This window comes from Cryptococcus neoformans, chromosome 11 (assembly GCF_000149245.1).
Source record: "Cryptococcus neoformans var. grubii H99 chromosome 11, complete sequence".
Classification (NCBI taxonomy): Eukaryota; Fungi; Basidiomycota; class Tremellomycetes; order Tremellales; family Cryptococcaceae; genus Cryptococcus; species Cryptococcus neoformans.
Genome location: NC_026755.1, coordinates 679811 through 706099, shown reverse-complemented (window position 1 = coordinate 706099; position 26289 = coordinate 679811). Strand labels below are relative to the sequence as shown.

Genomic DNA, 26289 nt, shown 5'->3' with positions numbered 1-26289 from the left:
ATACTTTAGAAGTCGCCGGGAAGAAGTATTAGTAACGTACTCCTGTAGGCCGCCGCAAGGATCGGAACTACTGCGGGAAGAAAGATCAATGCATATGTAGGACTCTTTCCTATACAAATACGTGCAGTTGCATTGCAATGTGTGGATAGTGCGTCAATGCCACCCAAAAATGACTGCAGCTCGTTTGCAGCTTGTAGGCAGAAATGGCACCTGCCTTATATAGGGAGATGATTGCCTAGGTATTATACAGTGGCGAATCAGCACCATGCAAGGACTTGCAGGACTTTCGCGCCTGGTCGGTCGTCCAATGTCCGATCCAAGGTGTGGTTACGTAATACAAGTGTGACCTCCACCATGAAGAGCGCGGGGTTCTCTATGTGGGTAACGACGGAATGGTGATCTGACTGGCAGCTCTCCTGCAGCCGCCCCTCCTGACCCCACGCCCCCCCTCCCCCCGCCCGATGTCCTCGCTCAGTCTCACCAGAGACTGGCTTCGATCCGTCCTCCGCCCCTTCCCCGCCCGTGAGGCCATCGCCCAGGAGGTCATCTACATCCTCCAGCAACGCCGCACCCTCGCTGTCAAGACAGACGCTTTCAGTGAGTCTCCGCACAGCACTAATTTGGCCCGCCCTAAAATTGTATAGCCTTTGACTCGGGACATACCGCGCTCCTTCTCCTCCTCCATGGCACGCTTCCAGTCACCTACCGTGGCGCCGTTTACCAGATACCCATACATCTCTGGGTACCTCATGAGTACCCACGCGCTCCTCCCTTAGTCTTTGTAATGCCAACCAAGGACATGGGCGTGAGGAAAAGTAGAGAGGTTGAGCCATCAGGCAGAGTCAGAGAACAAGTCGTGGAGGAATGGTGGAGGGCTTGGGAGGTGGGCTTGTCTTGATGTCAACAGGAGCGCACACGACACTGACGCAGCCGCTAGGTTAAGAATCTTGACATGCTGTTGAAACATCTGGCAGACGTGTTTTCAGCTGCACCACCGGTATATGCTAAACCATCCACACCTTCCCAGAATCAAAACTTGTCATCTGGGGCTCGTACGCCAACTCCAGACAGGCAAACAGGAGCCTCTCAGCCCCCAGTCCCTGCCCGGCCAACCTTCGGTCGTCCGAATCCAGAAGTAAGATTTGACGCATCCCCCGTGAATATAGACTAATAAATATCTAGACACTTCCGGTTTACAGACCAGCACCAACTCCTCCGCTTCATCCATTCTCCCATAATCCCACCCTTCAACGCTCCCCGCCCACGTCTTCCGCGCCGCAACATGTTCAAACTCCGAGTGAATCACCATCTATGCCCAATCAACCTCGTCAAACCCAATCTCCAAGCCCATCAACATCTGCTCCTCCTGTTCCTCAGAGGCCTTACTCCGGTGTAAGTCCAATACCTCAAGTTGCAGGGTCACTCCAGCAGCATTATACAGGACCCCAACAGGTATGGCAAGGAGTGCCTGCCTCAAGGCCACCGCCACCAACCGGTATGATGGGGTCACAAAATACAGCAGCAGGGCGACCCCGGCCTACTCTGCCAGGCGAGGATGGTAACGATGCTGTTCACCCTGGTCAACAGACATACTATCCTCTCCCTCATCCACATCAGGCTCAGAAATCTCAAAGCCTTCCAGTACCACGGCAGCCCCCACAGGATCTTTTATCTTCGCCTGGAACACAGCCCACAGCTCTCAACAACGAACCAGATGATGCATCCGGCCCTCCGCCTATTCCGCCTTCGAAACCCCCACCTCCCTCCCTCCTGCACCTCCATTCCATCCTTCTCCCACACCTCAACGCGTCCCTGCCCCCTCTAGTGAACTCTCTTCATTCATCTGTGGAGCACCTGCGAGCAAGGCAAGAAGATTTGGTGACAGGTGAACCGGCTATACGAGATGAGATGGCGAGACTTGAAGCTGTGAAAAAGGTGTGCGATTCAGTGGGCAAGAAAATGGAGGAGGTGGTTGCCAAGGGCGGAGAAAGGGTCGCGGATCTGGAATCTAAGGGCGAAGTGGCGGTCGATGAGCTTGTGTGTGGGATCTCCATTGTACATAATCAGTAAGTTACGACCCACAATCCTTTGTATGATTTTACTAAAACGCATTATCAGGCTAGTAGACTTGGTAGCAGAAGATAACGCCATCGAAGATACAATTTACCATATGACTCGAGCACTTGACGCGGAACGCGTCGATCTTGACCGATATCTCAAATCCATCAGGTCATTGGCAAGAGAACAGTACATGAAGAGGGCTCTCATAGAGAGGATCCTCCAAGGGATGGGACAGAAGCAAGGGTGGTGAGATGTAAATGATCATGCATAGTTTGAAGACCGGAAAGGATCTATTTTTTCGTCAGATCGCTATGGGCGATTAACCCAGCTTTGAGGATCAATCAGTATCTGATAATTGGGATTAGAACGTTGATGAAACCCACGATAAACATAGCGTTGATTAGCAACTGTTGTCACATGGACACCTTCATTCTTCATATTCTGTAATAAATTGGCCTCATCCCACGGGTCCATCTTCTTTTGCTCACTGCTCTTGGTCGCAGGAACAGCTTTTCGACAAAGAAAATACAAGATTGCCTGTTCACGGTTTTAGTCATGGTCTTTCTGGCCTGCAAGTCCCTGTCCTCGATGATAGACATACTACACCGGCTAGTGAACCTAGAATGGCACCAATGATTACACCGACGTTTGGCGCACCCCCTTCAGTTGCTGCCGACAAAGTAGCGGTCTCACTAATATCTGCTGTCTTGCTGCTGCGGTCGCTGCTGGTCACCGCGGGTCCATCAATTGTGCCACTAACACAAACATATGGTGAGTCTCGCCCAATACACTTGTGAAATCTGGGGACAGTATCAGGGCATAATACTGTAATGACGTACACAAATCCAACCCCTCCCTTAGGTCCGTTTATTGTAAATTCATCAATAACTAAAATTCCGTCGCCTTGAGCCTCAAGGATTAGAGCGTGAGTGATGCTTGTGTCCAGATTAGTAGCAAAATAGAGTAAGGTTCCGTGAACACTGATATTGTTGGCGCTATTAAGCGTTGCTGCAGTCTTCGAATCTAAACTGACCGAGAACGTTGAACAGAAGGGACATGAGACCCCTGATACCGTTACGGAAGCACCTAATAAATCAAAACTGTTAGTTACAGTGCTTAAACTTAGTAATTGATCTCAAAATGTCTCACCATTAAACATGATCCGAGCTGTGGCTCCTGCAGTTGAGGTCATAGACAGTGAGGAGTTGTAATCAGAAGATGATACTTGCACCAGCTCGCTATCAGTCACCACCGACGTGAAGCCTGTGTACTGTATTAATGAGGAAGAATCATCCAATGACACACTCTCTGTGACTGAACTGACTCGTCAAGCCAATGATAAGTATTTCATATCATTCATACTGACGAATAGTATTGACTCACCCCTCTGGAGCAAGCTCTGTTTCCACCCAAGCTCCCTCAAAGATGAATTCGTCGTCACAATCGCCCTGACAGGAGACGTTTATGGTAAAAGTTTGTGCACTAAAATCTCCTCCCGAGCTCGTCCAGTTTTGACCCGATTTCCAAACTTGAGGGTCATTGGAATTTTGCTGCATGGTGACATTGTACGAGTCTGGGGCGGAGAATATTGGAACAAATGAAGTAGCTAAATGATCCCCACATGACAAGTCAGACACAATGATGATGATTTCTCAGACGAAAAAACACAGACCATATATAGCAGGTAGTATGACCCCAGCCATGCCCGTTGTTGAATGATACGTCGTCGTTCCTCCTCCCCCATTGGCGGCGACGACTGCGGTAGTAGTCGAGTTTAAACCCGTTGAACCTATCCATGAGTTCAATCCTTGACCGGCAAAGTACGCCTCAGCGGGTGAGTAGGAAAAAAGGGGTGAGGCGTCAGAGATCCATAGTAGTTGAGACATACCGCCGCCCTTATGACTGCTTGAAAGAGGAAAGTGTAGTACTGAGTAGGGATCAGTGGGTCCTAATACTGCCGATGTTGTAGTAGGCGCCGAACAATGAGCGTATAAGTGCGGACGTAAATAGTTTAGCTGGGCAGAGCTCGATCGATGGCGGTACTACACAGCAAAGCCCCTCACAGGCATCAGTTGTATATTGCAGACAACCTAAGCTAAATTTAATGATGCACGATGACCATACAAGGGGCCACATTTGAAGGGAGTGGTTTTGAGAAAGGAGTTTGAAAAAAAAAGGCGGAGATAAAAAACAGAACGAACGAGCGAGCGAGCTTTCCAGCCGGCCCTCCGCGTTTGGTGCTGAAATCGTTGGCGTTGTTACATAACTACCTCAGGTTTTGGAGATATTCTCAACACAATCAAACATACTGCAGATGATAAGCCAGATATTATTGGAAGCCCATACCAGATGACTATTGGTTGATAACTCTTATAAGTACAGAAGCACTTGCCATTCTCATGATATAACAGCAATTGCAAACCGTCGTCAGAGGCCATTTTCGCGAACGTCCATTCGACCGTCGAAAGAACAAAGACAAGATAAAGCTTGGCATTCTTTCCCTCATTAGGTCCATACCACGCCAAACTCTCTATTTGTAACAACATCTATATGATAGACTGTACATCCTCAGGCAATGTCCCATCTGGCCTTGCCTGACAAATATCTAAAAGTTATCTCGTATCAGTCTACCGGGCCTTCCATTTGATAAGCGTTTCAGAGAAATACGTACCGCATCTCCCATGATCCATCAGATTTATAAAAGTACAAAGGCGGCATCTCCATCCTGGCTGACCGTCTTCTCGTGGAAAGACATCTTTCCCCTTTCCCAATTCCTTGTTCACTTGTGGGATAGCTGGTGAAATGATAGGAGATGATCTTCGCCCTAGGACTGAAGGTGGCTCGCCTGGGTCACTTGGACGTTCCTCTTTGATCGATTTGTTAGTAGAGGGTAGAGGGGCTTGGTGTTGCAATTTGCGTATCTTTGAAGGACCAGATGACTCTGGCGGTAGGCGCTTCGCCGAAGGCTTGGTTTCTGAAGAATCCGAGGAGTAGATAGAAGTAATGGGCCGATGTACACTAGGAGGAGTGATGTAGTCTTCCCATCCACCCCTCAACCCATCTTTCTCTTCTTCATCCATTTCATCCATCTCCTTCTTCCGATCTTCAACGCTCAAATGCGGATCAGGGATCTCTTCAATTTCGCCATCGCTATTTTCATCTTCGTCCTCTGAATCGGAAGACATGGTTTCAAGTTTAGGCTTGGTGTCTCGTGACGGACCGGCGAGTGCACGCAGACGAGCTTCAGCCGCTTCAGCTCTTAACGCTGCGGCTGATTTGGATTTTGCCCTAACATTTCACCCATAATAAGCCAGAGATTTCAACGTCAATTATTGCCCCAGGCTTACACTTTGCTTCTTGTGTTACTCTCAGCCCACCAAGGATTTTCTTGCTCCCACATCTCTCCCGCTTGCTTCCTTGCGCGAGTCAGAGGCATTCCGCCCCGAGCGAGCATTTGTATTTTGTCATCTACAAATGCTTTCCGTTTTTCGCGATCCTGCTTTGTGATAGCTATTTCCACTTGATTAATTCACTGTGAAAAGACCGCTGCGGCGTGATCATCTCACCTCGTATACCATCCAACCTCAACCCATTATCTCCCATATCCACATTATTCCTTCGCCCTGCCTTTTTCCTGTACTCTGTTTGACGTCCAGAACGATGTGAGGCCTCACCTTTGACAAGGCCTGTCGTACGGTTTCCCTGTCGTCGAGGTCCTCTGCGGGCCTTCTTGGCATCCCTTTTGGAATAAAAAGTTAAGAGTACGGACTGACAGCAGGTACAGAGGGTGTACGCACGATGAGCTAACACCACAGATATATTCCGGGAAATCAGAAGGTCGAAGCCCTTCACCGCCCATGCGGACACTATCCGCCAAGCGCTTTCCGTCGGACCAGAAACCGTCACCATAATATCCGCGAGCTTGTAGCTTTGCAACATCGGCTTTGATCTCTCGCATTAGCTGCATCATTAGTGGATCAGTATTTTTTTTTGGGGGGGGGGGTGCATCTCCTGGCATAGACTCGCACTTTTTGAAACTTTGGCCCGTGGTTCATTTGCTGTAATGGCATTATTATTTGCTACTTGCTTGTTAGCGAAACGACTTGCCTCGATGTGAGCCATCTTCAATAAGGCATAGACTTATTAGTTCAAATATCGCACGAAGTGAACTAACCCCTACCTCATGGCACATGACTGAAATGATATATGGCATCCTGAGTGATTGCTCGTCAGTACAAAGCTGTGTTTTGCACATATTATCTTACGGCAAGAACCGCCCAGAAGGACCTCTCAATACTAGCTCAATGCTCTGAAAGGTTAATGAGTAAACGACAACAGCTTGGAAGTGCCAAATACCCACCTGTCCGTGATTCCAGTTCCTGCCAGCAAACTGGGCAGCATCAGTCTTCCCCAATCCGCCAGTCGTCTGTCGAGGTTGACTTACTACCCGATTGAACTCTGCTTCCTCTAATGTACCAATTTGCATGAAGCGTTCTTTCATGATGGTTCTCATCTGCAGCCTCGCATGAGATTCATTCTATGGTGAGTATGAGATATGCTAATCTACCTGAGCAGCTTTTGAAGTCGCTTATGAGCTACCGTGATCGATGGATGAACAAGAGGGAACTAATATAACACGTACCAACGGCTCGCAATATGTCCTCAGCATCCTAAAGACACAGTGTCAGCTGGAGATACCCAAAAAAGCTGGCAAACCGCCTACTGTATGGTCTGCCTTGTTCTGAAGAGATCTGATAAATACTACATAGCTGCAGACAAGTCAGTAGGCAGCCCACTGGACAGTTGTGTGGACTGCTGACGGATTTGGGTTAGCCTGTCTCTCGTTGAGACGACTGCATATCGTCAGCGCGGGCTGCTCCAAAGTCCGCCGGGCTTACAGCTGCGGGGCTTGCATGCTTATGGCTATGGAGTAGTGCAGGGTTTAGCTGGTGAGTGATCAAGCGGTTAAATAATGGTAGTTAGCGGGTGGTGCCACAAGCGGTAAACGCCGCCGGGGAGGTGTTAAGGGGGTGATATCCGCAGGGGAGAAGTTGTCTGTTGTATCTCTTCCCCGCGCACCATGTTCTCGCACGCCCCGCCCCATCTCCCCCACCAGCACCAGCACCATCCTCTCCAGCACCAGTCTCTGCACCGCCCCCCCACGGCCCCCGCCACCCCGGACACGGAGCACTCCACACACACGTGGGCACCCACGCCAAGCTTCCCCCAGCACATGAACCAGCAGCTCCAGCCAGCCACGAACATCCCCCCCTACCTCTTCGACCGGCGCCAGTTCCCCTACTCGGCCCCCGCCGCAGACGCCACCAGGCAGAATGCCGCCCACACCCCCCAGATAGCGGCGACCCAGTCGACCACCCCGGGCGCATCCGCCTCTGGCCCGCTGCTCCCACAAAATCTCGCCCAACACCTGAACAATCCACCGCCGCCCACCGGCTCCCAGCAGTCCATCAACCCCGCCATGCAAACCCAGGCCGGTCCTGGAACTGCTAGCGTCACTGGGGCGTCGGCCGGAGGCAAGGTTCTTCTGATGCCCAACGGCGCGCCGCCCCCTGCAGGCAGCGACGAGGAGAAGATCTACATCCTCATCACCGAGCTCCTTGAGCCGGAAACACGGGAGGCAGCTCTTTTGGAATTGAGTAAAAAGAGAGAGCTTTACGAGGATTTAGCGTTGGTCCTTTGGGGTGGTTTTGGTGCGTCTCTCCTACAATGGATGCAAGGTAGGCTGACACGATACAGGTATCATGAGCTCCCTGCTGCTCGAGATCGTCGCCGTCTATCCAGCTCTTTCTCCGCCATCCTTGACTGCCCATGCTTCCAACCGGGTATGCAATGCGCTCGCTCTCCTTCAGTGTGTCGCGAGCCATTCCGACACACGAGCATTGTTCTTAAATGGTGAGCGCATGAAATGGTTTCATTAATTATGGAGGCTAAAGGAAAGCAGCGCACATTCCCCTGTTTTTATATCCCTTCCTCAACACGACCAGTAAAACTCGACCTTTTGAATATCTTCGATTAACATCACTGGGCGTAATCGGCGCTCTTGTCAAAGTAAGAATATCTCGATATAGGCTGCGGCTAGCTTGCTCACTTTACGTACAGCAAAATGACAACTCGGATGTCATCAACTTCCTTCTCTCTACTGAAATTATTCCTCTGTGTCTCAGAATAATGGAGACTGGCTCGGAACTTTCCAAGACTGTGGCCATCTTTATCGTTCAAAAGATCCTCGCAGACGATTTGGGATTGCAATATATCTGCCAAACGTATGAGAGATTTTATGCGGTTGGGACAGTGTTGGCCAACATGGTGGATGCGCTTGTGGAGAGTCAGGCGGTCCGTTTATTGAAGCATGTGGTTAGATGTTATCTGAGGATGAGTGACAACCCCAGGTACGTCGTTGGTCACCAAAAAAAACATTTTCACAACTTTTGGGCTAATCGCGATATCCACAGGGCAAGAGAGGCTCTTCGTGCCTGCCTTCCAAAGGCTTTGCAGGATAACACCTTCAACCCCCTTCTCAAGGGCGACATGGTTACCAAGCGATGCCTTCAAACCCTCTTAATGAATCTCAACGAGCGGCCGGCTTCTGACATTCAATAAGCAATCCACCTTGTTTAACACCTCTTTAAGGTTGTTTACTACCACGAAAATGGCGCATTAGCAGGAGCGCGCCAAGGCACTTTGCATCAACCTCATACGCATTTATACCAGCACTATCATACCCTCAATAGCTTTGTTTGTCATGATCTCCCAATTCCGAATCAGCTTGTATTTTTCTATCGCTACGACCAGGTACATACAACAGTTTTTTTTTTCTTTTTTTTTTTCGCCCTTCTAGCCATCCCCCATAGGGGTTGTTCACTAGTTCGTAATTAATTGAGTCTTTGGTCCGTTTTTTAATTGTGATATGTGGTGTGATACATTAAATTAGAAGATAAAGGAAGAATATATATGCAATTTGCGTTTGTACTACCCTTGTGGGATACCCAAGCGTGATACAATTAACAGTGGTGACAAGCAGGTTTTGTGCCATTACTGATTGACGTACAACGATCAAATTACAGTACTTGTACAATGCATATGACCGTTTTACAACTGCGGTTCTCGGCAGGCTATTCAGGAAATATTACGTGTTCCCCGACTAGTATCTACCGCCCTAAGGTCTACACATCAACCCTCTCACGTTCACAGGCAGCAACTTTGCAGCCTCTTCCTTGCTCATTTTCTTCAGCGCTGGAAGAGGGTAGAATTTACTGAGCGCTACGAGTTCCAATCTGAGACGCTTCAGTTCTTCATCGCTAATCTTCTCGGGTTCTTCTGATACGGCTGCGTCTCCTGGCTGAGGTGCGTGAGAGGTAACTGATTCGGAAACAAGAGACGGTTTATCGGTGATAACAGCTGAATCGGCCTCCATTTTGATTCTCTTGATCTCTCCTTCAACCTCATTTCCTTCTTCTCTTTTCCGCTTACCGGCCAGGTATTGTTTTCGAACGTTCATTTTCTCTATTAACCTGCTCAGCTCCCCACCGGTCCACTCCAATCCAACATTGACTCCGCTCTTGCCACCAACCCCTTGGTACATGAAATCACCTTCCTCCCGTAAGAGCGGCTTGATATCCATGGGATTTGATGGGCCCGTGAGAAGACGAAGTGCGACACGGGCATATGCCGCTTTCGCCAAAGGAAGAATATAATCGGGACGTGGGGATAAAGGTGAAAGATGGTCAAGCGTCGTGTGAATCGTTTGACGAGTAGGAGTTTGGAGGAAGGGTGTGTGGTAGCTCGTCATAACGTATTCGTCCAGTGGGAGCTGGTCGCTTCCCAATTTTGGCTTGGTATCCTGCTCTCCAGACAAATCCTTGTCGGCACCCTCCTTCATCGCTCCCTTGACGAATCTATTAAGACTATCAAGGTAAGCCTCCCCTATCACACCCCCAGTCGCCATTTCCCTCACCCAATCGCCTGCTGTTCGTCTGAGCGGCCCATCATATATGTTTATAAGATTAGGCGGCGGCGCTAATTCACCCTTTTTTAATCGAGGATAGACTGGCCGGATGTGTTCGGAAAGAATGTCTTCTTCTTCAGTCAAATTTGGTATACGCTGACGTAAGAAGGATATTTCGGATGATATGGAAGGATACTGGCCGAAATCGTAAGGAACAAAATCATGAAGGGGCACCTTGTCCAATCGAGGCTCGCCAGGATTAAACGGTAAGGGAGCTTGCTGAGCCGCTGATTGGGGTGGTGGTGGAGGCATTTCCAGTTCCCACCAGTTTGCCTCATTCCTCAGCGCTTGCCAGTCAGGGACCTTTCTCCATTCTTCACCTGTCCTCACTCGCCACGGATCAAAGAGCAAGTGGATATCATCCACTTCTGCGATATCACGACTACCGTCTGTCATCCAGTTGCGCCACTTTCCGCCAAACTTTTCACGCGCACGAGAAGTACGCTTGTTGTACATACGTTTACCTCCGTTGAGATTCCACCCGACTGCTCGAGCCATGGCACTGTTCGGAGGGAAGCAAAGCATTTCTTCGGGAATGTAAAGATTGGGAGGCACATCGTCCCTTGCCTTCCTGTCTTCAAGAGCGGCTGTCAACTCGCGGGTAGAAATGACAGATGTCGCTCTGGCGGGTGTGGCAGAGTCTCGTGGAGTGGAAGGAGGGGTTAAAACAAGAGGGCGAGAACGTTCGATATGCTTGAGACCATGGGCGAGGATGATCCCTGCCGATTTGTGAGGGACTGACCCGGGCGGATTGAACTTTTGCGCAGCACTTGCAAGTGTTCGAAGATCAGCCTGTTCCAATTTACTTGTTAGCCATCCATAAGGAGCTGGGAGCAATACATAGTAGGGTACTCACCTCAATTTGGTCAATATTTCGGTACTCGTTGCGATCAACCTTGGCTTGCATGGTGCTCATATCCATCATATTATCCTCTCCGCCGATAACATCAAGATAATCAGGGAAAGCCTCCAGGTCAACTATATTCTCATCAGCGGGAATCCTACATGTTAGTCAAGGTTTGGGAGGACTGACCAGGTTCCTCAAATAGAGCATAGTCATCCTTCTTTCTGATCTCCACCATAATCTTTTGCAAAAGCTCTTTCAATGGCTTTTTCACACGCATCCACTTAATCGGTCGTTTGCCTGTTCCAGAGGTTTCTTCACCGTCGTTCTGGGATGGCGTTGATATATTAGTGACTTCAGCTGGTGGAATGGATGAAGAAGCAGGCGACAGATTTTCGAGCTCAACCTTGACTTGTGTGGGTGTCTCGGGAATAGCAACACTGGGTTTTGACGGCGTAGTGGAAGTTGAGGACAACAGTCTTTGAGGGATGGCAGACGGTCGCCTAGGGCCAGTCTTTTTCTTCGACGCAGAAGGTTTTGCAGATCTCTTGATAGATGACTTTTTACCGGGACTCGTTTGAGTCTTTGATGCAGACCCCGAAGGAGTTGTGGGATCTGCAGGGGACGCTGCAGTTGACGAGGCAGGAGTCGTCACAGTTGGAAGGTCCGCAGTGGAAGGACCCACCGCCGGAAGACTTATACGGAAGGAGGATGGACGGGCGGCATTGACCTTGAGTTTTGGGCGCGGTAAAGGGGTAGAAGAATGGGCATCCTGGACGTCTGTAGGAGGAACGGTGTGCTTGCCCTTCTTGTTGTGCGTGGGAGTAGGGGTTGAGGGTTGGTGTATGTTTGAGAGAGAGAGCTTGAGCTTTATTGGGGGGAGGCCTTGTGGGGGAGAGTTTACCATGAGGGCCAGTGGACGTGGGGGGTGGAGGTTCGGTGACGGTGGCCTCGCTGGTCGATGGAATTATTTCAGCGAGAGACTCAGAGGGCTGCGTGGTGAGGCTTTCGATTATTTTGTTAATCGCTATTTAATCCACGTCACTCAGATTTGATCCCGCCACCTCCACCGGAATGAGTATTTACAAGTGCAAAAGTTCTTCACGCAGCAGTAGCACTATACACATTCTCGCCGCGATGGAAGCCCCCCATAAGGCTCACCACAAGCCATCAGCTGGCGCAAAGCACGCAAAGAAAGATGCCGCAAAGGGTGTAGACCGCTCAGGCGGGAAAAATTTCAACCCCAAAGTACGTACATACCCCCCGGCACCCGCTCACCCTTCACTCACCGTTCGCAGGCATTCACAAACACCTCCTTCAGAGCAGCCGATAGAGCAGCCAGGCGTACTGCCGAGAAGAACCAGCAGCGTCTCCATGTACCCCTGGTTAACCGCAACCCTGAGGAACGCAAGATCACTAATGAAAAAGGCAAAGGAATGGACGAAGGTGCCTTGCCACCTCCGCCCATCGTTGTCGGCATTGTTGGCCCTCCTGGTGTGGGAAAGACTACTTTGTTGCGATCTCTTGTTAGAAGGTTCACGAAGCACAACCTCTCCCAGCCGCAGGGTCCTGTGACTGTTGTTTCTGGCAAGACAAGGAGAATCACTTTTATCGAATGTGGAAATGATCTTAACAGCATGATCGACTTGGGTAAAGTGGTTGATTTGGTGCTTTTGATGATCGATGGTAGTTTTGGATTTGAAATGGTAGGTTGCTTCTTTCACCTGTAAATATTTAGCTAATTTGCTGTCCAGGAAACTTTTGAATTTCTCAACATTCTTCAATCCCATGGGTTTCCAAAAGTCATCGGAGTTCTCACTCATGTCGATCTTATCAAGAAAGCCTCCACCCTTAAAGACACCAAAAAGCGCCTCAAGCATCGTTTCTGGACAGAGATCTATCAGGGGGCCAAGCTCTTTTCCCTTTCAGGTGTTATGAACGGACGCTACCCTGATGCGGAAATCAACCTTTTGTCAAGATTCATCTCTGTTATGAAATTCCGCCCTCTTGTCTTTCGAAACCAACATCCCTACCTAGTGGCTGACAGGATTCAGGATCTCACACCTCGAGAGGCTATTCGCGAAAATGCCAAAATAGATCGAACAATCACTCTCTACGGTTATGTTCGTGGTCCAAACCTTCCTCCACGCAACGCCAAGATTCATATCCCTGGTGCGGGTGATCTTGAGGTCAAAGAAGTCGAGAGATTAGCCGACCCTTGTCCTCTTCCCACGCTCGAAAGCGAAAGAAGAAGGAAAATGGGCGAGAAGGCAAAATTGATTCATGCCCCAATGAGCGACGTCGGCGGCGTAATGTATGACAAGGACGCAGTATACATCAACGTCCCCGGTAATTTTACCAAAGGAGGAGATAGTAAGTTCATCTCCATTTCCTGAGAGTATCAGGCCAATAGCTAATATGATACCTCTCAAGCTCCTCAGGGCGAAGGTGAAAAGATGGTTATGGATCTTCAAGATGCCGAAAAAACTTTTGCGGATAACATTCAAGCATCTGAAATCAGGTTGTTTGGCCATTCATCTGCTCCCTTGCAAGTCACTGAGGAACGCAAGGATCGCGTCCGCCGCAGAGCCGAACCTCGTTCTGGTGGTCCCATGCTTGGCAAAGCGGACGAAGATGAGTTTGATGAGAGTGACGAAGAAGAAGAAGAGGACGAGTTTGGCGATGGAAGCGATGCTGAGGAAGGAGGTATGCTCAATGGAGAGTCGGACGAGGACGACGAGCATGATGAAAGGGATGTAGCGTACGCCGAGTCAGAATCGGATCACGATGATCTTGCCTTTGCGACTGGCTTTGAGCAAGAAGGGGGCAGAATCAATTTCGATGATGAGGATGATGATGATTTCCCTTCCGACGAAAATGATGAGGATGTACCTGGTTGGAAGCGCAACCTAGCTTCTCGTGCTTCCTCCGCTTTGGCCGACAGACTGGGCAAGAAACGCAACCTCATGACACTTATATACGACACTCCTCTCTCTCCAGAGGAAATTGTCAAGGGTAAAACACGCCCTTCTTCCGCCGATGCTTCATCCTCTGTCGCTGAACTGCAAAATGAGGGTTTGTTCCGTATCAATCACGAGGAGAACAAGGGCGATGATGGTGATCAAGTAAAAGAGGCAGTAGATAGGGATCAATTAAAGAACAAGTGGACGGACGAGGAAATGCTTAATTCGCTCAGAGGGCTTTTTGTCTCCGGTCCTGTTGCTGGAGAGGGCGTAGATGAGAATGGGGAGGCATATGAGGAGGAGGGCGAGGATTTCGAGGATCTGGAGGGAGGAAGTGATGACCAAGGTGAGGGAGAGGATGATGTGCCATACGTTGGTGTCAAGCCTTCTCAAGTAAGCGTTGAGGATGCGCGAGCCGCTGCTTTAGCGAAGAAGAAAGAAGCTCTCAAGATCAAATTCGATGAGCAGTATGACGACTCTGACGATGAGGCGTCCAAAATGGACTTTTATGACCAACAAAAGGCGGAAATGGCTCGCCAAAAGCAGATCAATGAAGAGGAGTTTGGTAATCTTGATTTGAATGCTCGGGCGCAGATTGAGGGTTATCGTTCTGGGATGTACGTCAGGCTAGAGATTGAAGGTGTGCCGTATGAGTTGATCGAGAACTTTGATCCTCGATTCCCCATCATTGTTGGCGGTCTCTTGGCGGCAGAAGAGAGATTTGGTTTCATCACTGTTCGTATCAAGCGACACAGATGGTTCACGAAAACACTCAAGACGAATGATCCCCTCATCTTTTCCCTTGGCTGGCGTCGATTCCAAACTCTCCCCCTCTACCATCTTGACGACCATTCCATCAGAAACCGATACCTCAAGTACACGCCAGAGCATATGCACTGTTTCGCCACATTCTATGGTCCCGTCTCAGCTCCTAACACTGGTTTCTGCGCGTTCAACTCTCTGCAAGGGGATGCTCCAGGTTTCCGGGTATCGGCAACCGGTGTCGTCCTCGACGTTGATCGATCCACCAAGATTGTCAAGAAACTCAAGTTGACCGGTGCGCCTTACAAAATTTTCAAAAACACGGCGTTTATCAAGGACATGTTCAACACCGGGCTTGAAGTGGCTAAATTTGAGGGAGCAAACATCAAGACTGTCTCTGGTATCAGAGGTCAGGTGAAGAAGGCATTAAGTAAGCCTGACGGTGCCTTCAGAGCAACCTTTGAAGACAAAATATTGTTGAGCGGTGAGTAACGTTTCACCATGTCTCTACATCTTCTGACCAGTCAACTCTTCAGATATCGTTTTCCTCCGAGCATGGTACTCTATAGAACCGAAAAAGCTTTACAACCCTGTGTGCTCTCTTCTACTTTCCAACAAGGAATCGTGGCAGGGTATGCGTCTCACGGGTCAGATCCGTCGAGAGGAAGGCCTCAAGACTCCCCTCGATCCCAATTCAGCCTATCGACCTATTCAGCGCACCACACGACGCTTCAATCCTCTCAAGGTCCCGCGTAAGCTTGCTGCTTCTTTGCCCTTTGCCTCCAAAACGCCAGAACTCTCAAAGCAGCGTAAACCTACTTACATGCAATCTCGTGCCGTTGTGTTGGGAGAGGATGAGAAGAAGGCGGTGACGCTGTTGCAGCAGATCCAAACGTTGAAGAAGGATAAGGCGGAGAGAAGGAAAGCGAAGCAAGATGAGCGAAAAGAAGCATACAGGAAGAAGGTTGGGGAGAAGGATGAGAAGAGAGAGGAAAAGATTAGGGAAGAGAGACGAGAAAGATTCAAGAAGGAGGGATTGAAGAGAAAAAGGGAGGAAATGAGCGAGGGCAAAGGTAGGGGAAAGAAGAGCAGAGCGTAAAAGGCCGTCCAGCGGATAGGTTGGATGATATGTTAGACCATTTATTGCGGGTAGTCAGTGTCAGGGGAATCCATGGATTCATGCATGTTAGAGATGCTGTCCAATTACAATCTATAACAACTCAATGCCTGTCCGTGATTTTGCGTAGTGTGCATGTGAACTCAGACTAAATAACAAATAATCATTTGCCGGAGGGTTGCTCACCCTTAATTTCCTTCTGGTTGATAGGGATAATCATACGATGAAGCCTTTTATTAAATGTAATTAAGAACGTCGTTACACCCATTCTTCATCATCATGATTTGATGGCGCAACAGGTAGTAGGTAGTAGGAGGTACACCAGCGAAAGAAGTGGTATACCGCGAAAGTGTGGCGAAAAAAAAATGATTCATTATTTATTACTGATTATTCATTTTTTCTTATCGTCTTATCTTGTGATCTCCATTTTTCCGATTCTGTTGTGCAGCTTACCGTCGGGTAGGTATAGTGCACGTATTGACAGTGAAATTGAATAACAGTTTACGATTCAGCACGAAAACGGAAATTGTTCTCTTCCTGCTTGTCATCTTCATTGAAGACGGTTTGCTTCTTGTTCCCGCCGGATTATTATCGCGACTTGAGATGTGTGACGATCACGCAAGACAACACCATAACAATCAAAATTAAAATATTTTACATTTCATCAACGAACAGTCACCGACCTTGCATTTTTCCGTGCCCTCCTTCGTTCATGTGCGTCCATGCCCCATGCTTCATGCATTTCTGCAGGGCCCTGATGCGCTGTTACCCATCACCCAAATCGTTCAGGATAATAAGATACGTACTTGAGGAGATACTACAATCACACATTTCAGGCCTGACGTATGAGCCATTAAATACGCAAATAAAGACACACATGCAAGAGCGACGAGATGTCCAATGGGCGGATCGGCCACCATCCTCACGCATTCACAGTTAGCCATCCAGAATTCATTACTCATCAGATGCCAGAGATCATATGAATAATTCCGATCAAGCTCTTATCAGAACGCGTGCCTGAAAGTTTAAGCGTTCCGACTGCCCACTTTGAGGTCATTAGAGTGGTGTGCAATCTTATCGATGGTGCCATCTTGCGACCTCTTGAAATGGAAGTCGCAAGAAGAGGTTGATTAAAGGTTAGGGTTGATTATTGGTCTTTGCTGAGCAAGCAAGTCTATTTCAGGTTCGATTCGGGCGAAGCGATCCGCTGTGCTAGATGCATATATAATGGCAAGTCGGGAGATGGAGGAATACAACTATCAGTATTAGTGACATATTGACCCTACCAATTACCCGAATAACATTTCTGCAAGATGCCTATCGCCGTCAACGACAACGCAAACAAAGACACCCTAGGCAGACCTTTCTCTCTTGCCAAGAGTACTCGAGGTTGGTCGTAATATTCCGTTAGATGGGCTTCTCGCTGACCGAGATATTTAATGATACTTAATTCTCTCTAGAGCGCTTGGTTCAAGCCGGCATTGACCTGTCAAAGGGTTACCCAGAGTACCCAATCAGGCCTAAGACTATCGAACTTGCTAGCGGCATTCGCAAAGAAGTGGGTTTTTTTTGGGAAAGGATACCAACTGCAACTTAACGAACTAACGTCTATCAATCAGGAATGGGAGCACAAGGACCCGGGAGTCAGGGCTGACAAGGAAAAGAAAGCATTGTTCAGCGCCGCCAAGGAAGTTATTCACTTGTCTCCTCACCTTGGTACCGAGTATGGTTTGATCTACATTCTATCTTTGGCTTTGTCACTGACACTTGTCATAGGATAGTTGGTCTTCAACTTAACCAGCTTAGTGACCAGCAGAAGGATGAGCTTGCTCTCCTGATCGCTGAGCGCACTGTGGTATTTTTCCGAGACCAGTAAGTAATATCTCATCATTCGTTTTATACGCAAGGCCACGAGTTGTCGCCAACACACAATTCCTTCTTCAGAGACCTCTCTCCTCAGACCCAACTCGAGCTCGGCCAATACTTTGGTGCTCCCGAGATTCATCCTTCAGCCGCCCGAGTTCCTGGGCTTCCTGGAGTCTCAATCATCACAGACGAAGTCCTCAGGTCCATCGGTCGTTTTGCCGACTACAAAAACCCTTTTGCCACCCAAAAGTGGCACACCGAGTAAGCTAGACTATCTTTTGAAAGTTAATAGTGACTAAACCTGATCGATTAGTTTGACTCACGAACCTCAACCCCCTGGAGTCACTCATCTTCACCTTGACCACCTTCCCGGAGTTGGCGGTGACACTCTCTGGTCTTCGGGCTATGCTGCTTATGATAAGCTTTCTCCTGCTTTCCAGAAAGTCATCGATGGTCTTGAGGGCTTGTATCGATCTGCTCACAGCTATCCCAATCCGGTGACTGGCGAGCTTGAGCCCATCATCAACGCCCACCCTATCGTTCGAGTCCACCCAGCGACTGGATGGAAGGCTCTTTTCGTCAACTCTCGATACACCATTGGTATTAAGGGCTTTGAACAGTCTGAAGCCCAAGCTATTTTGCAGAAGGTAAGATCACTAATTTGCATTTGACCTTGCCATCGACTAATCATATTTCCGAAATGATCCGCAGCTTTTCCAAGTGTACGAGCAAAACCCTGATACCCAGGTTAGATTCCGATGGACTCCTAGATCCAGTGCTTTGTGGGAGTGAGTCCTTTCTTTCACCGTTGTTTTGGTGCATTTCTGACCAATGTATTTTAGTAACCGAATTTGTACGCGCTCTTGCCATTTGATCACAGGTGTTCATGTCTACTAACCATTTATCTTTAGCCATCCACTCTGCTGTTTATGACTATCTCGACGAGGGATCCGCCGAGCCCCGACACGGGACACGAGTCTCAAGTTTGGCTGAGAAGCCTATTCCTGTAAGCGAAGGAGTGGGTAAAAGCCGAAGGGAAGATTTGGGACTCAACACCGGTGTTGTGCACGAATTGCCTATTGATACTCACGCATACTAGACTATGAGGATGATTAGTCTTCACAAAACATGTGCACAAAAGCAGTTGTATGTCTTGAAGTAGTTATTAGTTAGTGGTTGACATTATGGATACTGTTTTTGTTGAGCTCTTTCGTTCCGTCGCTGCTGGTTGTTCTTCCACCTTCTTTCAACCGTTTTGAGGCAAAGCAACCGCTTGATGAGTTTGTTTGGTTGTGCTTCCTCCCCGTTCATAATCTGCTGCACAATCGTAGTACATGCTTGGTAGCCTACCTTGCTCATGAGTCCGTCTTGCTAACGAAACCAAACGAATTTTTTGATTCTCCCCGGCATCTGAACAAAAGTTACGTAAAAGCCGATGGGCGGGTTCGGTTGTGACGCGAGTGACATCACATCTTGCGCTGGGGTGGTCTTGGCTTGTGGCTGTGGGCCGGCCAACGGCGGACCTGGCGGCAGGTCCAAGTTTGGGGCCTCTACTAAAATATGTTTTCGTCTCATGTTTAGTCGTCGCCACATGACGGAGCGGAGCTGCCACTGAAAATCTGCGATCTACTGGCGATCCAAGATTCCCACACTCACACACAATTATATAACTCCCCCTATCATCTTGCCACTGTCTTTTTTCACCGCCTTTTTTTTCCAACGAAACGCACCTCATCGTCACATTCAACCAACCACCAAACGCCCACGCGTAATACTATAATGCCCAGCAGATCTCGCACACCATCCCCAGCCACTGAAACCTCTTGCACCTTCTGTCTATCCCCAGCTCCAAATGAGGGCCACTTACCCACGCTCTCCAGACCTATTTTGGTGTCGGATAATCAGACTGCCCAACAAAGGTCTACTTCAAAGAACAGGAACAGGTCGACGTCTAGGACGAGAAAGCACCAGAACGATGGTATCGGGGGCAGCCTGGTCGGGAACATGAAACGGGGTATTCAGATAGATGATGGGTCGGGGAAAACAACCAGATTGGGAGTCCTTTGTTAGTTGACACCACCTCCCATCTGATCAATGCGAGGTTCAGTTACTAATGCAGGGCAAGTGATCATTGCACTGATGCTCTTTACCGTCCTTACCACCGTTTGGGTATTACGCCTTAATACTCATGCACAATCGGTGGGAGGTTGGAGTAGAATCGTGGGAAAGTGGCAGAAAGCCTTTGGTGACCAGGTGGGACCTGTGATGAAAAAATGGTCGGAAAGAGATGTTGAGCTCTAGTGATTTGGGTGTTATATGGATGGCGCCGGGAGCTAGAGGGAGAAATCAAAATCCTTCATACCTCACCCTAAGCTAGTGTTGTACACGATTCAAGGTTACGTTGGCGACAATGCATCAATGACTGTACGTGCGATGAGTGAGATGGTTATGGATCAAACAAAGTCTCTACAATGTACAAAAATTTTCAAAATACTAAACTACTGCTGCTTCACCTTCGCAACCCAAAAGAAGAAACCTTGCCCTCGTGCATGGTAGCCTCCCTTTCACGTGGTTTAACCTTTCTTGAACCTTGTTCGTGGCCGTATTGTCTATGGCTGGATGAATCATAGCGTGACTTGCTCGTTTCTCTTCGTTCCCATCTCTTATTTTCTGTTGGATGACGCTTGTCCCGATTGTTCCCCCTGACTCTACTTTCTCTTTGGTCCACTAAAGGCTCATCCTCCCAGTCGAGCTCTTCATCCTCTGCACTACCCTCGATATTCATCTGCAGGTTCTTCGTATCATCCTTAACGTACGGGGTCTTTTTTCTTGCCTCTCGTTCCACCCAAGCCCATTTGGTAACCACTTCGCCAGCCTCCGCAGCCATCTTTTCATACCCTTTACCCAGTCTTTCTGCTGCGCGCTGTATGTCCCTTGCCAGGTCGACTGAACTCGCCACCTGCTTTCTGATGGTCGATGAATCGATTTCGTTGGGTTGCCCGTCCCTGAGTAATTTCCGACCGGTAGAGACATTATCTGCTTGCATCGCAGAGGGCAGGGCTAAGAATTTACTTTCGCCGCCCGTGCGTGCATAAACATCCAACGCAGAACGAATCTCCTTGTTGCTCTTTTGCATAGCAGTTTTGATCAATAGACCTAAAAGCTGCGCATCGGCATCGATCTTTGTCGGCTTCACCCAGAAGACGCCACGCTTGTCATTGGCAAGACCATTAGGAGTGACCCATCGGTAAGGTTCGATCTTTTTAGATGGAGTTGAAGGATCGGTTGATATGTAGCCCACATTAGACGAAAGATGTGTAGCACGGCGGAAAATGGAAAGTGCCGAAACATAATCCCCCGCCCAGCGAGCAGCTGTAAGAGCTGCACGGTAGGTGTCCCGAGGCCAGCCTTCTTTGCCGGAGCTTGGTGGTTGATAGGTATCCATGATGTCGACGATGGATTGAACTTCACCCGTAACTGATAGAGCAAGAATCGCGGTCTTGAAGAATTCTAAATCGAACGAAGGAACAAGAGAGGAAGAAGAGAGAATGAGATGAGTGTAATGGGTTGCGAGGACAGGTAGATTGGCCGTGTGAAGACTAGAAATAAGAGCGGTGGCAGATTTGACATCAATGTCAAGCTTAGGGATAGGATAGGTGGTAAGTAATGGTGGCGGGAGATAGATAGACGTTGAGGTTGGATTGGAATTGCCAGGGGAAGGTAGGTTCCAGACCTGTTCAATGACAGAGACAGCCAGCCGTTGATCTTCTGGTCTTCCGCGGAGCAAACATCTCACATACATGGCCACCAGTCCATTGTCCACTTGTCCTCCTTGACCCTCTTCTTTGCTATATTGTTTCAAACAATGATCCCATAAAGCCTTGGCCGTCGGTCCAATCATCATCGCATTAGCTTTCCCATTCGGGTGATGCTCGAGAGAGCGATGGACATGGTAGAGAGCCGTAAACATGAGCGAGTAGGTGACGGTGTCCGGAGCTAGAGGCCCCGACTGCGGTAGCGACAAAAAGATCCTTTGCATCTGGGAAAATAGACCGTGTCGGCTGAGAAACTTGAGATAGGCATTGGTTGGGGCGATATCGATATCTGACTGCAGACTTTCCATAGGCTTTTGGGGCCGATCTTCTTTTAACCGTACGCCAGAGATGGCAACTCCAAGATCTTCTTCAGCCCCCTGCGCCTCGATCAACTTTTTCATATACTCTTGCGAGTGGTTGTAGACAATGGTCACACGTGACATTGTGCGTTTCTCAGGCTCCTTGAAAGAAAAATCGGGTGTTTGACCTGAATGTGCAACCCCAGCATAGGCATTCAGAATGGTAGAGTAAGTCCTAGCAGTGGGTGTGAAGTTGCGTTTCTTCATCTACATTATGATTAGACCGCAGCAAGCTTAAATGAACTCCAAGACTCACTTGATTATACAGGCTCCAAACTCTATCCAGCTTCCTTAGCCTCCCCATATAGCCAATCAGCATATTCCATACGGGAGCGTTAAGCATGTGTTGAGGCGCCTCAATTACCAATCTGGTCACTTCATCTACTTGCGCAGGAGTAAGGAATGTCTTGTGTCTTTCTATCCAGCGGCGTAAGCGGACTGAGGTTGTCCATGGATTATCGTCCTTCTGAATGGACCTGGAAGGTCTGGAGGATGAGCGGGAGTAGTCAGAGGGGGCTTTCGCTTTGCGAGTATGTGGGGTACGATGGGGACGAAGCTCAAAACGTTTTGGTTGCCTCGGTATATTTTCTGATGTGGTAGCTAACGATGTACGCGAGTGGCCATCGCGACCGTCTGTCCTCCTGGCTGACCTGCTGTAGGCCCTTGCGAGGAGCAACGGAGGGACGCTGCGTAGAAGGATGCGAGCTGGAGGGCGAACAAGAGGGGCGGAGGTTCTGAGCGCCCACATGGCCGAGGAGATGGCTTGACAGAGTACTTGGTACCTGCTCTAGTGGCGTATAGCGTATGATGCCGTGCGGCTTGGCGTGGGCCACTGGAATGGCAGTGCGGTATCGGAATAGTTTACTGATGATCAATAAATATTGCGCTATCGTACAAACACCAAAGCCGGCCGACGGACGATCCTCCTCCGACCAGCGAAACTCGAAACTTCTTGGGCCGAGCGACGTGCCTGGGCGAAAGCGGTCACGTGATAGCAACGTCACTCGATGGCGTAGGGGATTCTTGAGGTGAGCAGACAGCGTATATTCTTTTCTCAGCCATGCCGTCAGTCCCAAACCAGGATACAGTGCCTCAAGAGCGTCCCGTCTCCCTCCAGCACTCGTCCTCTCCGCACAGACACATCTCTCTCATCTCCTTTCAGCTCTTCCCCTTTATCAGTTCTCAATTCTGTGGGGGATCGTTCCGCAAACCGTTGGGGACAAAAGGTATATCTCTACTGGAAAATAAGACACCACCCACTGCCTGTGTTTCCAAACAACAAATCCCTTACAACGCAAAAAGACTAGTTGACAAAGTGGAATAGCCAAAATGGCTGCTGGATTGGCTTGTGCGTGCCTGACTTCTGTCGTCCGATCCACGACGAGCCCATGTAATGTTCCACGCTCATCTTCATTATGTAGACGATTTGGTCCTCATCTTTTGGCGAATTATCATCAATATCTTCTTTAGAGAAATCCGGTATGTCTATTCGATGAACATGTGCTTAGCCGCTTCTTATGCCATCACAGCCCCCGTGGTGCTTTCAATATTCCTCGCGAAGGCCCTGTCCTCTTCATCTGCGGTCCCCATGCAAACCAGTTCCTCGATCCTCTTCTTCTTTTCTCAGAGGCAAGGAAAGAAGCCGGAAGGCGCGTTTCCGTGCTGATTGCCGCCAAGGTATGTCTCGTTCCTTTCGCAATCTGTCCCTCGTAGCGAACATTCTAGAACATCTACTGATGTTGATGGGCTGAGCAGAGCATGGGCCGCAAGTTTATCGGCGCTGTCGCTCGTGTTATGGATTCCAGTACGTATTCATGATTTATTTTTCTCATTTTCATGGAGGTATACTTACCATTTTGACAGTTCCTGTGGTGAGAGCGGCAGATTATGCCGCCGCTGGCAAAGGCCGTATCATTCTTTCAGAATCCGATCCCCTGATCGTCACCGGTATTGACACTTCTTTCATTACGCAAGTCAAGCCTCGTTCTCAGCTTATGCTTCCGAAATCGGCTGGATACGCATCTGCCCCTGTGGCAGAAGTCCTTTCCGACACGGAAATTCGTCTCAAAAGTGAATTTGTCGTTCCAAGCAAGGACGGCAGTGCCAACGTCAAGGCCTCTCACCGGGTTAGGAACGAAAGCGAGTCGAAGGAAGGTCTACAATTCAAGGTATTGCCTCATGTAGAACAGGAGGACACGTACGGCGCATGCTTCCAACGTCTCTATGAGGGTGGCTGTATTGGTGTCTTCCCCGAAGGTGGTTCCCATGATCGTACAGATTTTCTGCCCCTCAAAGCTGGATTCTCCATTATGGCCCTTGGAGCTATTGCAGCCCACCCTGGATTGGATGTTAAGCTGGTTCCAGTTGGTCTTTCCTACTTTCATGCACACAAATTCAGGTCGAGAGCCGTCATCGAATTTGGCTCGCCGATCTCTGTTGACCCTGAACTGGTGGAATTGTACAAGCAAGGCGGAGCGAAGAAGAGGGAAGCATGTGGTAAACTCCTGGAGCAAGTTCATGATGGGTTGAGAGCTGTCACCCTCAGAGCCCCTGACTGGGAGACTATGCAGGTCAGTTTATTCTCTCAGATAGCTTGGGTCGGTTATTAACGACAATCTCACAGGTTATTCAGGCCGCTCGAAGACTTTATCGTGTTCCCGGTCAACATCTTACCCTCGGCCAGGTCGTCGAGCTCTCCAAACGTATGATGGAAGGTTATCTAACCTACAAGGATGAGCCAAAAATCATTGATCTTCGTCAAAAAGTCATCGCTTATAACCGCCTTTTGCGCGATATGGGAATTGCCGACCATCAGGTTGAAAGAGCTTCCAGCAGAAGTATCAAGAGTTTATTGCTTTTGGTGTATAGGGTTGGACTTCTCTTGTGGTGGTCCATTTTGGCTTTACCAGGAGCTCTGTTACACGCACCTGTGTTCATATTAGCCAAGGTTATCAGCATTCAGAAAGCCAAAGGTGCGCTTTCATCCCTTTTTTCTCTTTTGTCCCTTTTGACTGATATATTTCCGAATTATCAGAGGCACTTGCTGCGTCTACCGTCAAAATACAAGGTCGAGATGTTCTCGCCACATGGAAGGTCCTGGTTTCTCTTGCTGTCACGCCATTGCTTTACATTTTCTACTCTGTTCTGGCTACTTTCTTAACTTACAAATATGACCTTGCCCCAGAATGGCGCCACTGGACACCTGTAGTAATCTTTTGTTGGTTACCTGCATGGGCCATGGCAAGCTTGAAGTTTGGTGAAGCAGGTGTAGATGTTGCCAAGTAAGTCGTCACTTTTTGAAACCATATCGGGCACCTCTAACCGCCTCCTATGCAGATCTTTGAGACCATTGTTCCTTTCTGTTTGGCCCTATAATCAGCGTGAAGTCAATCGTCTCCGAGAAATGCGCGAAGGTTTGACAAACGAGATCAGTGAGGTTATCGGTACGTTCGAGTTGTTTTAGTTGGCTATACAATTTCGGAGCTGATTTCAGTCTTTAGATGAGTTCGGTCCACAACTATACGACAATTTCCAAAAAGGCCGCATTCTTCCTTCCGCTTCTGTTCCTCAGACTGGCCGCAACCCGGGTCTTTTGTCTCGCAAATCTCAAACTGCCGACTCTTCAGTCCTTTCTCATCCAATGTTATGGCTCGACGAACGTATATTTGGTTGGAATCGTTCCGCGTCTGTTGGTCAAAGTGTCTGGTCGTCTTCGGCTGCCAACAAACAACAGGAAAGCGAAGCGGCCCCTGCTAGTCCATACGATTCCGAGGGCGAGGAAGAGGAGGCGGACGTCGACTATGATGATGTTTTAGCCATTATCGATACGCGGCGATCCGGTGGTGGTGGAATAGGTTTAGCTAGCCCAAAGGGGAAGAAAAGGAGATATACGGGCCAAGCTAGAAGCGAAGCGTCGGCCGCGTCTCCGAAATCTGATCCTGAAGGTGTCCCATTGCCTCGCGCGGATGACAATGGAGTTACCAAGCTACATAAGAGGCCGGGGGCCGCCAAGGATGGAATATCGGAATCGAAAGGGGAAGGAGGTCTAGGTTTAGATACTGGTCGGGAGAAGGGCCAATAAGCCGCTCGTTACGGCGGGCGGACAAATGGGATTCCATAGGTTTTCTGTTTCGCGAATGCAACATTTGAATGAATCCATCTCAAAATAGACTTGCATCTATACATGCACTGAAGCTGACATCTCGGAATGGGAACACATTACTATGTACATGTAACATTCGTTCTCCAACGACATGAAATAGTTTTTGCGGAATATTATTGGTTAAACACAAAAATCCCTCCACATACGTCAACTGAAGCTAAGATGCCGAATCACAGTTATAATAGCAGAATAAGTTGAGTTGCTCCCTCTGTTCGGCTATCAATTAATTAATTCCACACACAACTGGTCTGAAGTGCTATATCTCCATTAGCGTTTAATACCTTCTTCCAAGTAGTGTATGGTTATCCGTCGAG

The 26289-nt window shown here is 48.8% G+C and overlaps 11 protein-coding genes and 1 non-coding gene; 6 read left to right on the top strand and 6 right to left on the bottom strand.

Moving 5' to 3' along the window:
• The first annotated feature begins 389 nt into the window (after positions 1-389).
• On the top strand, positions 390-2505 carry CNAG_01720 (ESCRT-I complex subunit TSG101). XM_012197317.1 has 5 exons: positions 390-597; positions 645-883; positions 938-1135; positions 1183-2066; positions 2119-2505. The coding sequence occupies exons 1-5, from the start codon at positions 462-464 to the stop codon at positions 2309-2311; spliced, it is 1650 nt and encodes a 549-aa protein (XP_012052707.1). The 5' UTR covers positions 390-461; the 3' UTR covers positions 2312-2505.
• CNAG_01719 (hypothetical protein) lies at positions 997-4253 on the bottom strand. XM_012197045.1 has 9 exons: positions 3734-4253; positions 3445-3667; positions 3211-3380; positions 2901-3147; positions 2663-2816; positions 2445-2598; positions 2168-2389; positions 2083-2101; positions 997-2008 (listed from the first exon to the last, which is right to left on the bottom strand). The coding sequence occupies exons 1-7, from the start codon at positions 3945-3947 to the stop codon at positions 2352-2354; spliced, it is 1200 nt and encodes a 399-aa protein (XP_012052435.1). The 5' UTR covers positions 3948-4253; the 3' UTR covers positions 997-2008; positions 2083-2101; positions 2168-2351.
• A 48-nt stretch (positions 4254-4301) lies between these two features.
• On the bottom strand, positions 4302-6997 carry CNAG_01718 (hypothetical protein). The gene is made up of 16 exons (XM_012197044.1): positions 6960-6997; positions 6882-6914; positions 6785-6830; positions 6704-6731; positions 6629-6636; positions 6506-6574; positions 6422-6451; positions 6327-6370; positions 6242-6275; positions 6169-6183; positions 6090-6119; positions 5859-6022; positions 5628-5800; positions 5409-5571; positions 4733-5349; positions 4302-4666 (listed from the first exon to the last, which is right to left on the bottom strand). Exons 1-16 carry the CDS (start codon positions 6974-6976, stop codon positions 4608-4610), a joined length of 1530 nt encoding a protein of 509 aa, XP_012052434.1. The 5' UTR covers positions 6977-6997; the 3' UTR covers positions 4302-4607.
• On the top strand, positions 6396-9080 carry CNAG_01717 (cell differentiation protein rcd1). XM_012197316.1 has 6 exons: positions 6396-6840; positions 6895-7772; positions 7819-7974; positions 8024-8130; positions 8182-8471; positions 8535-9080. Exons 2-6 carry the CDS (start codon positions 7142-7144, stop codon positions 8680-8682), a joined length of 1332 nt encoding a protein of 443 aa, XP_012052706.1. The 5' UTR covers positions 6396-6840; positions 6895-7141; the 3' UTR covers positions 8683-9080.
• On the bottom strand, positions 8998-11912 carry CNAG_01716 (hypothetical protein). XM_012197315.1 has 3 exons: positions 11121-11912; positions 10944-11065; positions 8998-10879 (listed from the first exon to the last, which is right to left on the bottom strand). The coding sequence occupies exons 1-3, from the start codon at positions 11836-11838 to the stop codon at positions 9239-9241; spliced, it is 2481 nt and encodes an 826-aa protein (XP_012052705.1). The 5' UTR covers positions 11839-11912; the 3' UTR covers positions 8998-9238.
• A 141-nt stretch (positions 11913-12053) lies between these two features.
• Positions 12054-15920, top strand: CNAG_01715 (ribosome biogenesis protein BMS1). XM_012197314.1 has 5 exons: positions 12054-12179; positions 12230-12637; positions 12686-13304; positions 13365-15140; positions 15193-15920. Exons 1-5 carry the CDS (start codon positions 12069-12071, stop codon positions 15753-15755), a joined length of 3477 nt encoding a protein of 1158 aa, XP_012052704.1. The 5' UTR covers positions 12054-12068; the 3' UTR covers positions 15756-15920.
• A 1003-nt stretch (positions 15921-16923) lies between these two features.
• On the bottom strand, positions 16924-18798 carry CNAG_12995. XR_001046232.1 has 7 exons: positions 18730-18798; positions 18538-18643; positions 18122-18463; positions 17963-18071; positions 17486-17914; positions 17313-17423; positions 16924-17259 (listed from the first exon to the last, which is right to left on the bottom strand). It is a non-coding gene; the product is annotated as a hypothetical RNA (non-coding RNA).
• On the top strand, positions 17019-18844 carry CNAG_01714 (sulfonate dioxygenase). XM_012197313.1 has 9 exons: positions 17019-17162; positions 17234-17331; positions 17393-17496; positions 17550-17645; positions 17718-17900; positions 17953-18286; positions 18351-18427; positions 18482-18492; positions 18551-18844. The coding sequence occupies exons 1-9, from the start codon at positions 17087-17089 to the stop codon at positions 18736-18738; spliced, it is 1167 nt and encodes a 388-aa protein (XP_012052703.1). The 5' UTR covers positions 17019-17086; the 3' UTR covers positions 18739-18844.
• Positions 18845-19198: 354 nt separating this feature from the next.
• On the top strand, positions 19199-20075 carry CNAG_01713 (hypothetical protein). XM_012197312.1 has 2 exons: positions 19199-19704; positions 19765-20075. The coding sequence occupies exons 1-2, from the start codon at positions 19419-19421 to the stop codon at positions 19938-19940; spliced, it is 462 nt and encodes a 153-aa protein (XP_012052702.1). The 5' UTR covers positions 19199-19418; the 3' UTR covers positions 19941-20075.
• On the bottom strand, positions 19980-22819 carry CNAG_01712 (hypothetical protein). XM_012197311.1 has 2 exons: positions 22070-22819; positions 19980-22020 (listed from the first exon to the last, which is right to left on the bottom strand). Exons 1-2 carry the CDS (start codon positions 22559-22561, stop codon positions 20149-20151), a joined length of 2364 nt encoding a protein of 787 aa, XP_012052701.1. The 5' UTR covers positions 22562-22819; the 3' UTR covers positions 19980-20148.
• A 4-nt stretch (positions 22820-22823) lies between these two features.
• Positions 22824-25972, top strand: CNAG_01711 (glycerol-3-phosphate O-acyltransferase/dihydroxyacetone phosphate acyltransferase). XM_012197043.1 has 9 exons: positions 22824-23161; positions 23235-23292; positions 23343-23490; positions 23569-23617; positions 23677-24383; positions 24437-24785; positions 24848-25094; positions 25150-25256; positions 25314-25972. The coding sequence occupies exons 1-9, from the start codon at positions 23143-23145 to the stop codon at positions 25892-25894; spliced, it is 2265 nt and encodes a 754-aa protein (XP_012052433.1). The 5' UTR covers positions 22824-23142; the 3' UTR covers positions 25895-25972.
• Positions 25973-25983: 11 nt separating this feature from the next.
• CNAG_01710 (hypothetical protein) overlaps positions 25984-26289 on the bottom strand; it is a 2126-nt gene continuing 1820 nt past the window's right edge. The window contains exon 3 of the mRNA XM_012197042.1: positions 25984-26289. This exon is cut by the window's right edge and continues 1399 nt beyond it. Within this exon, the coding sequence (XP_012052432.1) occupies positions 26250-26289 (40 nt within the window). The 3' untranslated portion in view covers positions 25984-26249.

Coding starts and splice junctions, on each gene's coding strand:
- CNAG_01719 (XM_012197045.1), bottom strand. CDS start 3,947: ATGTCTCAACTACTATGGATCTCTGACGCCTCACCCCTTTTTTCCTAC. Junction 2,817..2,900: donor AAGGGAGGGGTTGGATTTGT/GTACGTCATTAC, acceptor TGTTTGTGTTAG/TGGCACAATTGATGGACCCG. Junction 2,599..2,662: donor TAGGTTCACTAGCCGGTGTA/GTATGTCTATCA, acceptor AACCGTGAACAG/GCAATCTTGTATTTTCTTTG.
- CNAG_01718 (XM_012197044.1), bottom strand. Junction 6,831..6,881: donor AGACAGGCTAACCCAAATCC/GTCAGCAGTCCA, acceptor ACTTGTCTGCAG/CTATGTAGTATTTATCAGAT. Junction 6,371..6,421: donor GGAACTGGAATCACGGACAG/GTGGGTATTTGG, acceptor TTAACCTTTCAG/AGCATTGAGCTAGTATTGAG.
- CNAG_01713 (XM_012197312.1), top strand. CDS start 19,419: ATGCCCAGCAGATCTCGCACACCATCCCCAGCCACTGAAACCTCTTGC. Junction 19,705..19,764: donor AACCAGATTGGGAGTCCTTT/GTTAGTTGACAC, acceptor ATGCAGGGCAAG/TGATCATTGCACTGATGCTC.
- CNAG_01720 (XM_012197317.1), top strand. CDS start 462: ATGTCCTCGCTCAGTCTCACCAGAGACTGGCTTCGATCCGTCCTCCGC. Junction 598..644: donor TGTCAAGACAGACGCTTTCA/GTGAGTCTCCGC, acceptor AAAATTGTATAG/CCTTTGACTCGGGACATACC. Junction 1,136..1,182: donor TCGGTCGTCCGAATCCAGAA/GTAAGATTTGAC, acceptor ATAAATATCTAG/ACACTTCCGGTTTACAGACC.
- CNAG_01711 (XM_012197043.1), top strand. Junction 23,618..23,676: donor CGCTCGTGTTATGGATTCCA/GTACGTATTCAT, acceptor CCATTTTGACAG/TTCCTGTGGTGAGAGCGGCA. Junction 24,786..24,847: donor CAGCATTCAGAAAGCCAAAG/GTGCGCTTTCAT, acceptor CCGAATTATCAG/AGGCACTTGCTGCGTCTACC.
- CNAG_01716 (XM_012197315.1), bottom strand. CDS start 11,838: ATGGTAAACTCTCCCCCACAAGGCCTCCCCCCAATAAAGCTCAAGCTC. Junction 11,066..11,120: donor TGCTCTATTTGAGGAACCTG/GTCAGTCCTCCC, acceptor ATGAGAATATAG/TTGACCTGGAGGCTTTCCCT. Junction 10,880..10,943: donor GAAATATTGACCAAATTGAG/GTGAGTACCCTA, acceptor AAATTGGAACAG/GCTGATCTTCGAACACTTGC.
- CNAG_01717 (XM_012197316.1), top strand. CDS start 7,142: ATGTTCTCGCACGCCCCGCCCCATCTCCCCCACCAGCACCAGCACCAT. Junction 7,975..8,023: donor ACGAGCATTGTTCTTAAATG/GTGAGCGCATGA, acceptor AAAGGAAAGCAG/CGCACATTCCCCTGTTTTTA. Junction 8,472..8,534: donor AGGATGAGTGACAACCCCAG/GTACGTCGTTGG, acceptor CGATATCCACAG/GGCAAGAGAGGCTCTTCGTG.
- CNAG_01712 (XM_012197311.1), bottom strand. CDS start 22,561: ATGTGGGCGCTCAGAACCTCCGCCCCTCTTGTTCGCCCTCCAGCTCGC. Junction 22,021..22,069: donor TTTGGAGCCTGTATAATCAA/GTGAGTCTTGGA, acceptor ATCATAATGTAG/ATGAAGAAACGCAACTTCAC.
- CNAG_01715 (XM_012197314.1), top strand. CDS start 12,069: ATGGAAGCCCCCCATAAGGCTCACCACAAGCCATCAGCTGGCGCAAAG. Junction 13,305..13,364: donor TTTTACCAAAGGAGGAGATA/GTAAGTTCATCT, acceptor ATACCTCTCAAG/CTCCTCAGGGCGAAGGTGAA. Junction 15,141..15,192: donor AGACAAAATATTGTTGAGCG/GTGAGTAACGTT, acceptor TCAACTCTTCAG/ATATCGTTTTCCTCCGAGCA.
- CNAG_01714 (XM_012197313.1), top strand. CDS start 17,087: ATGCCTATCGCCGTCAACGACAACGCAAACAAAGACACCCTAGGCAGA. Junction 17,332..17,392: donor CTAGCGGCATTCGCAAAGAA/GTGGGTTTTTTT, acceptor TCTATCAATCAG/GAATGGGAGCACAAGGACCC. Junction 18,287..18,350: donor CCCAAGCTATTTTGCAGAAG/GTAAGATCACTA, acceptor AATGATCCGCAG/CTTTTCCAAGTGTACGAGCA.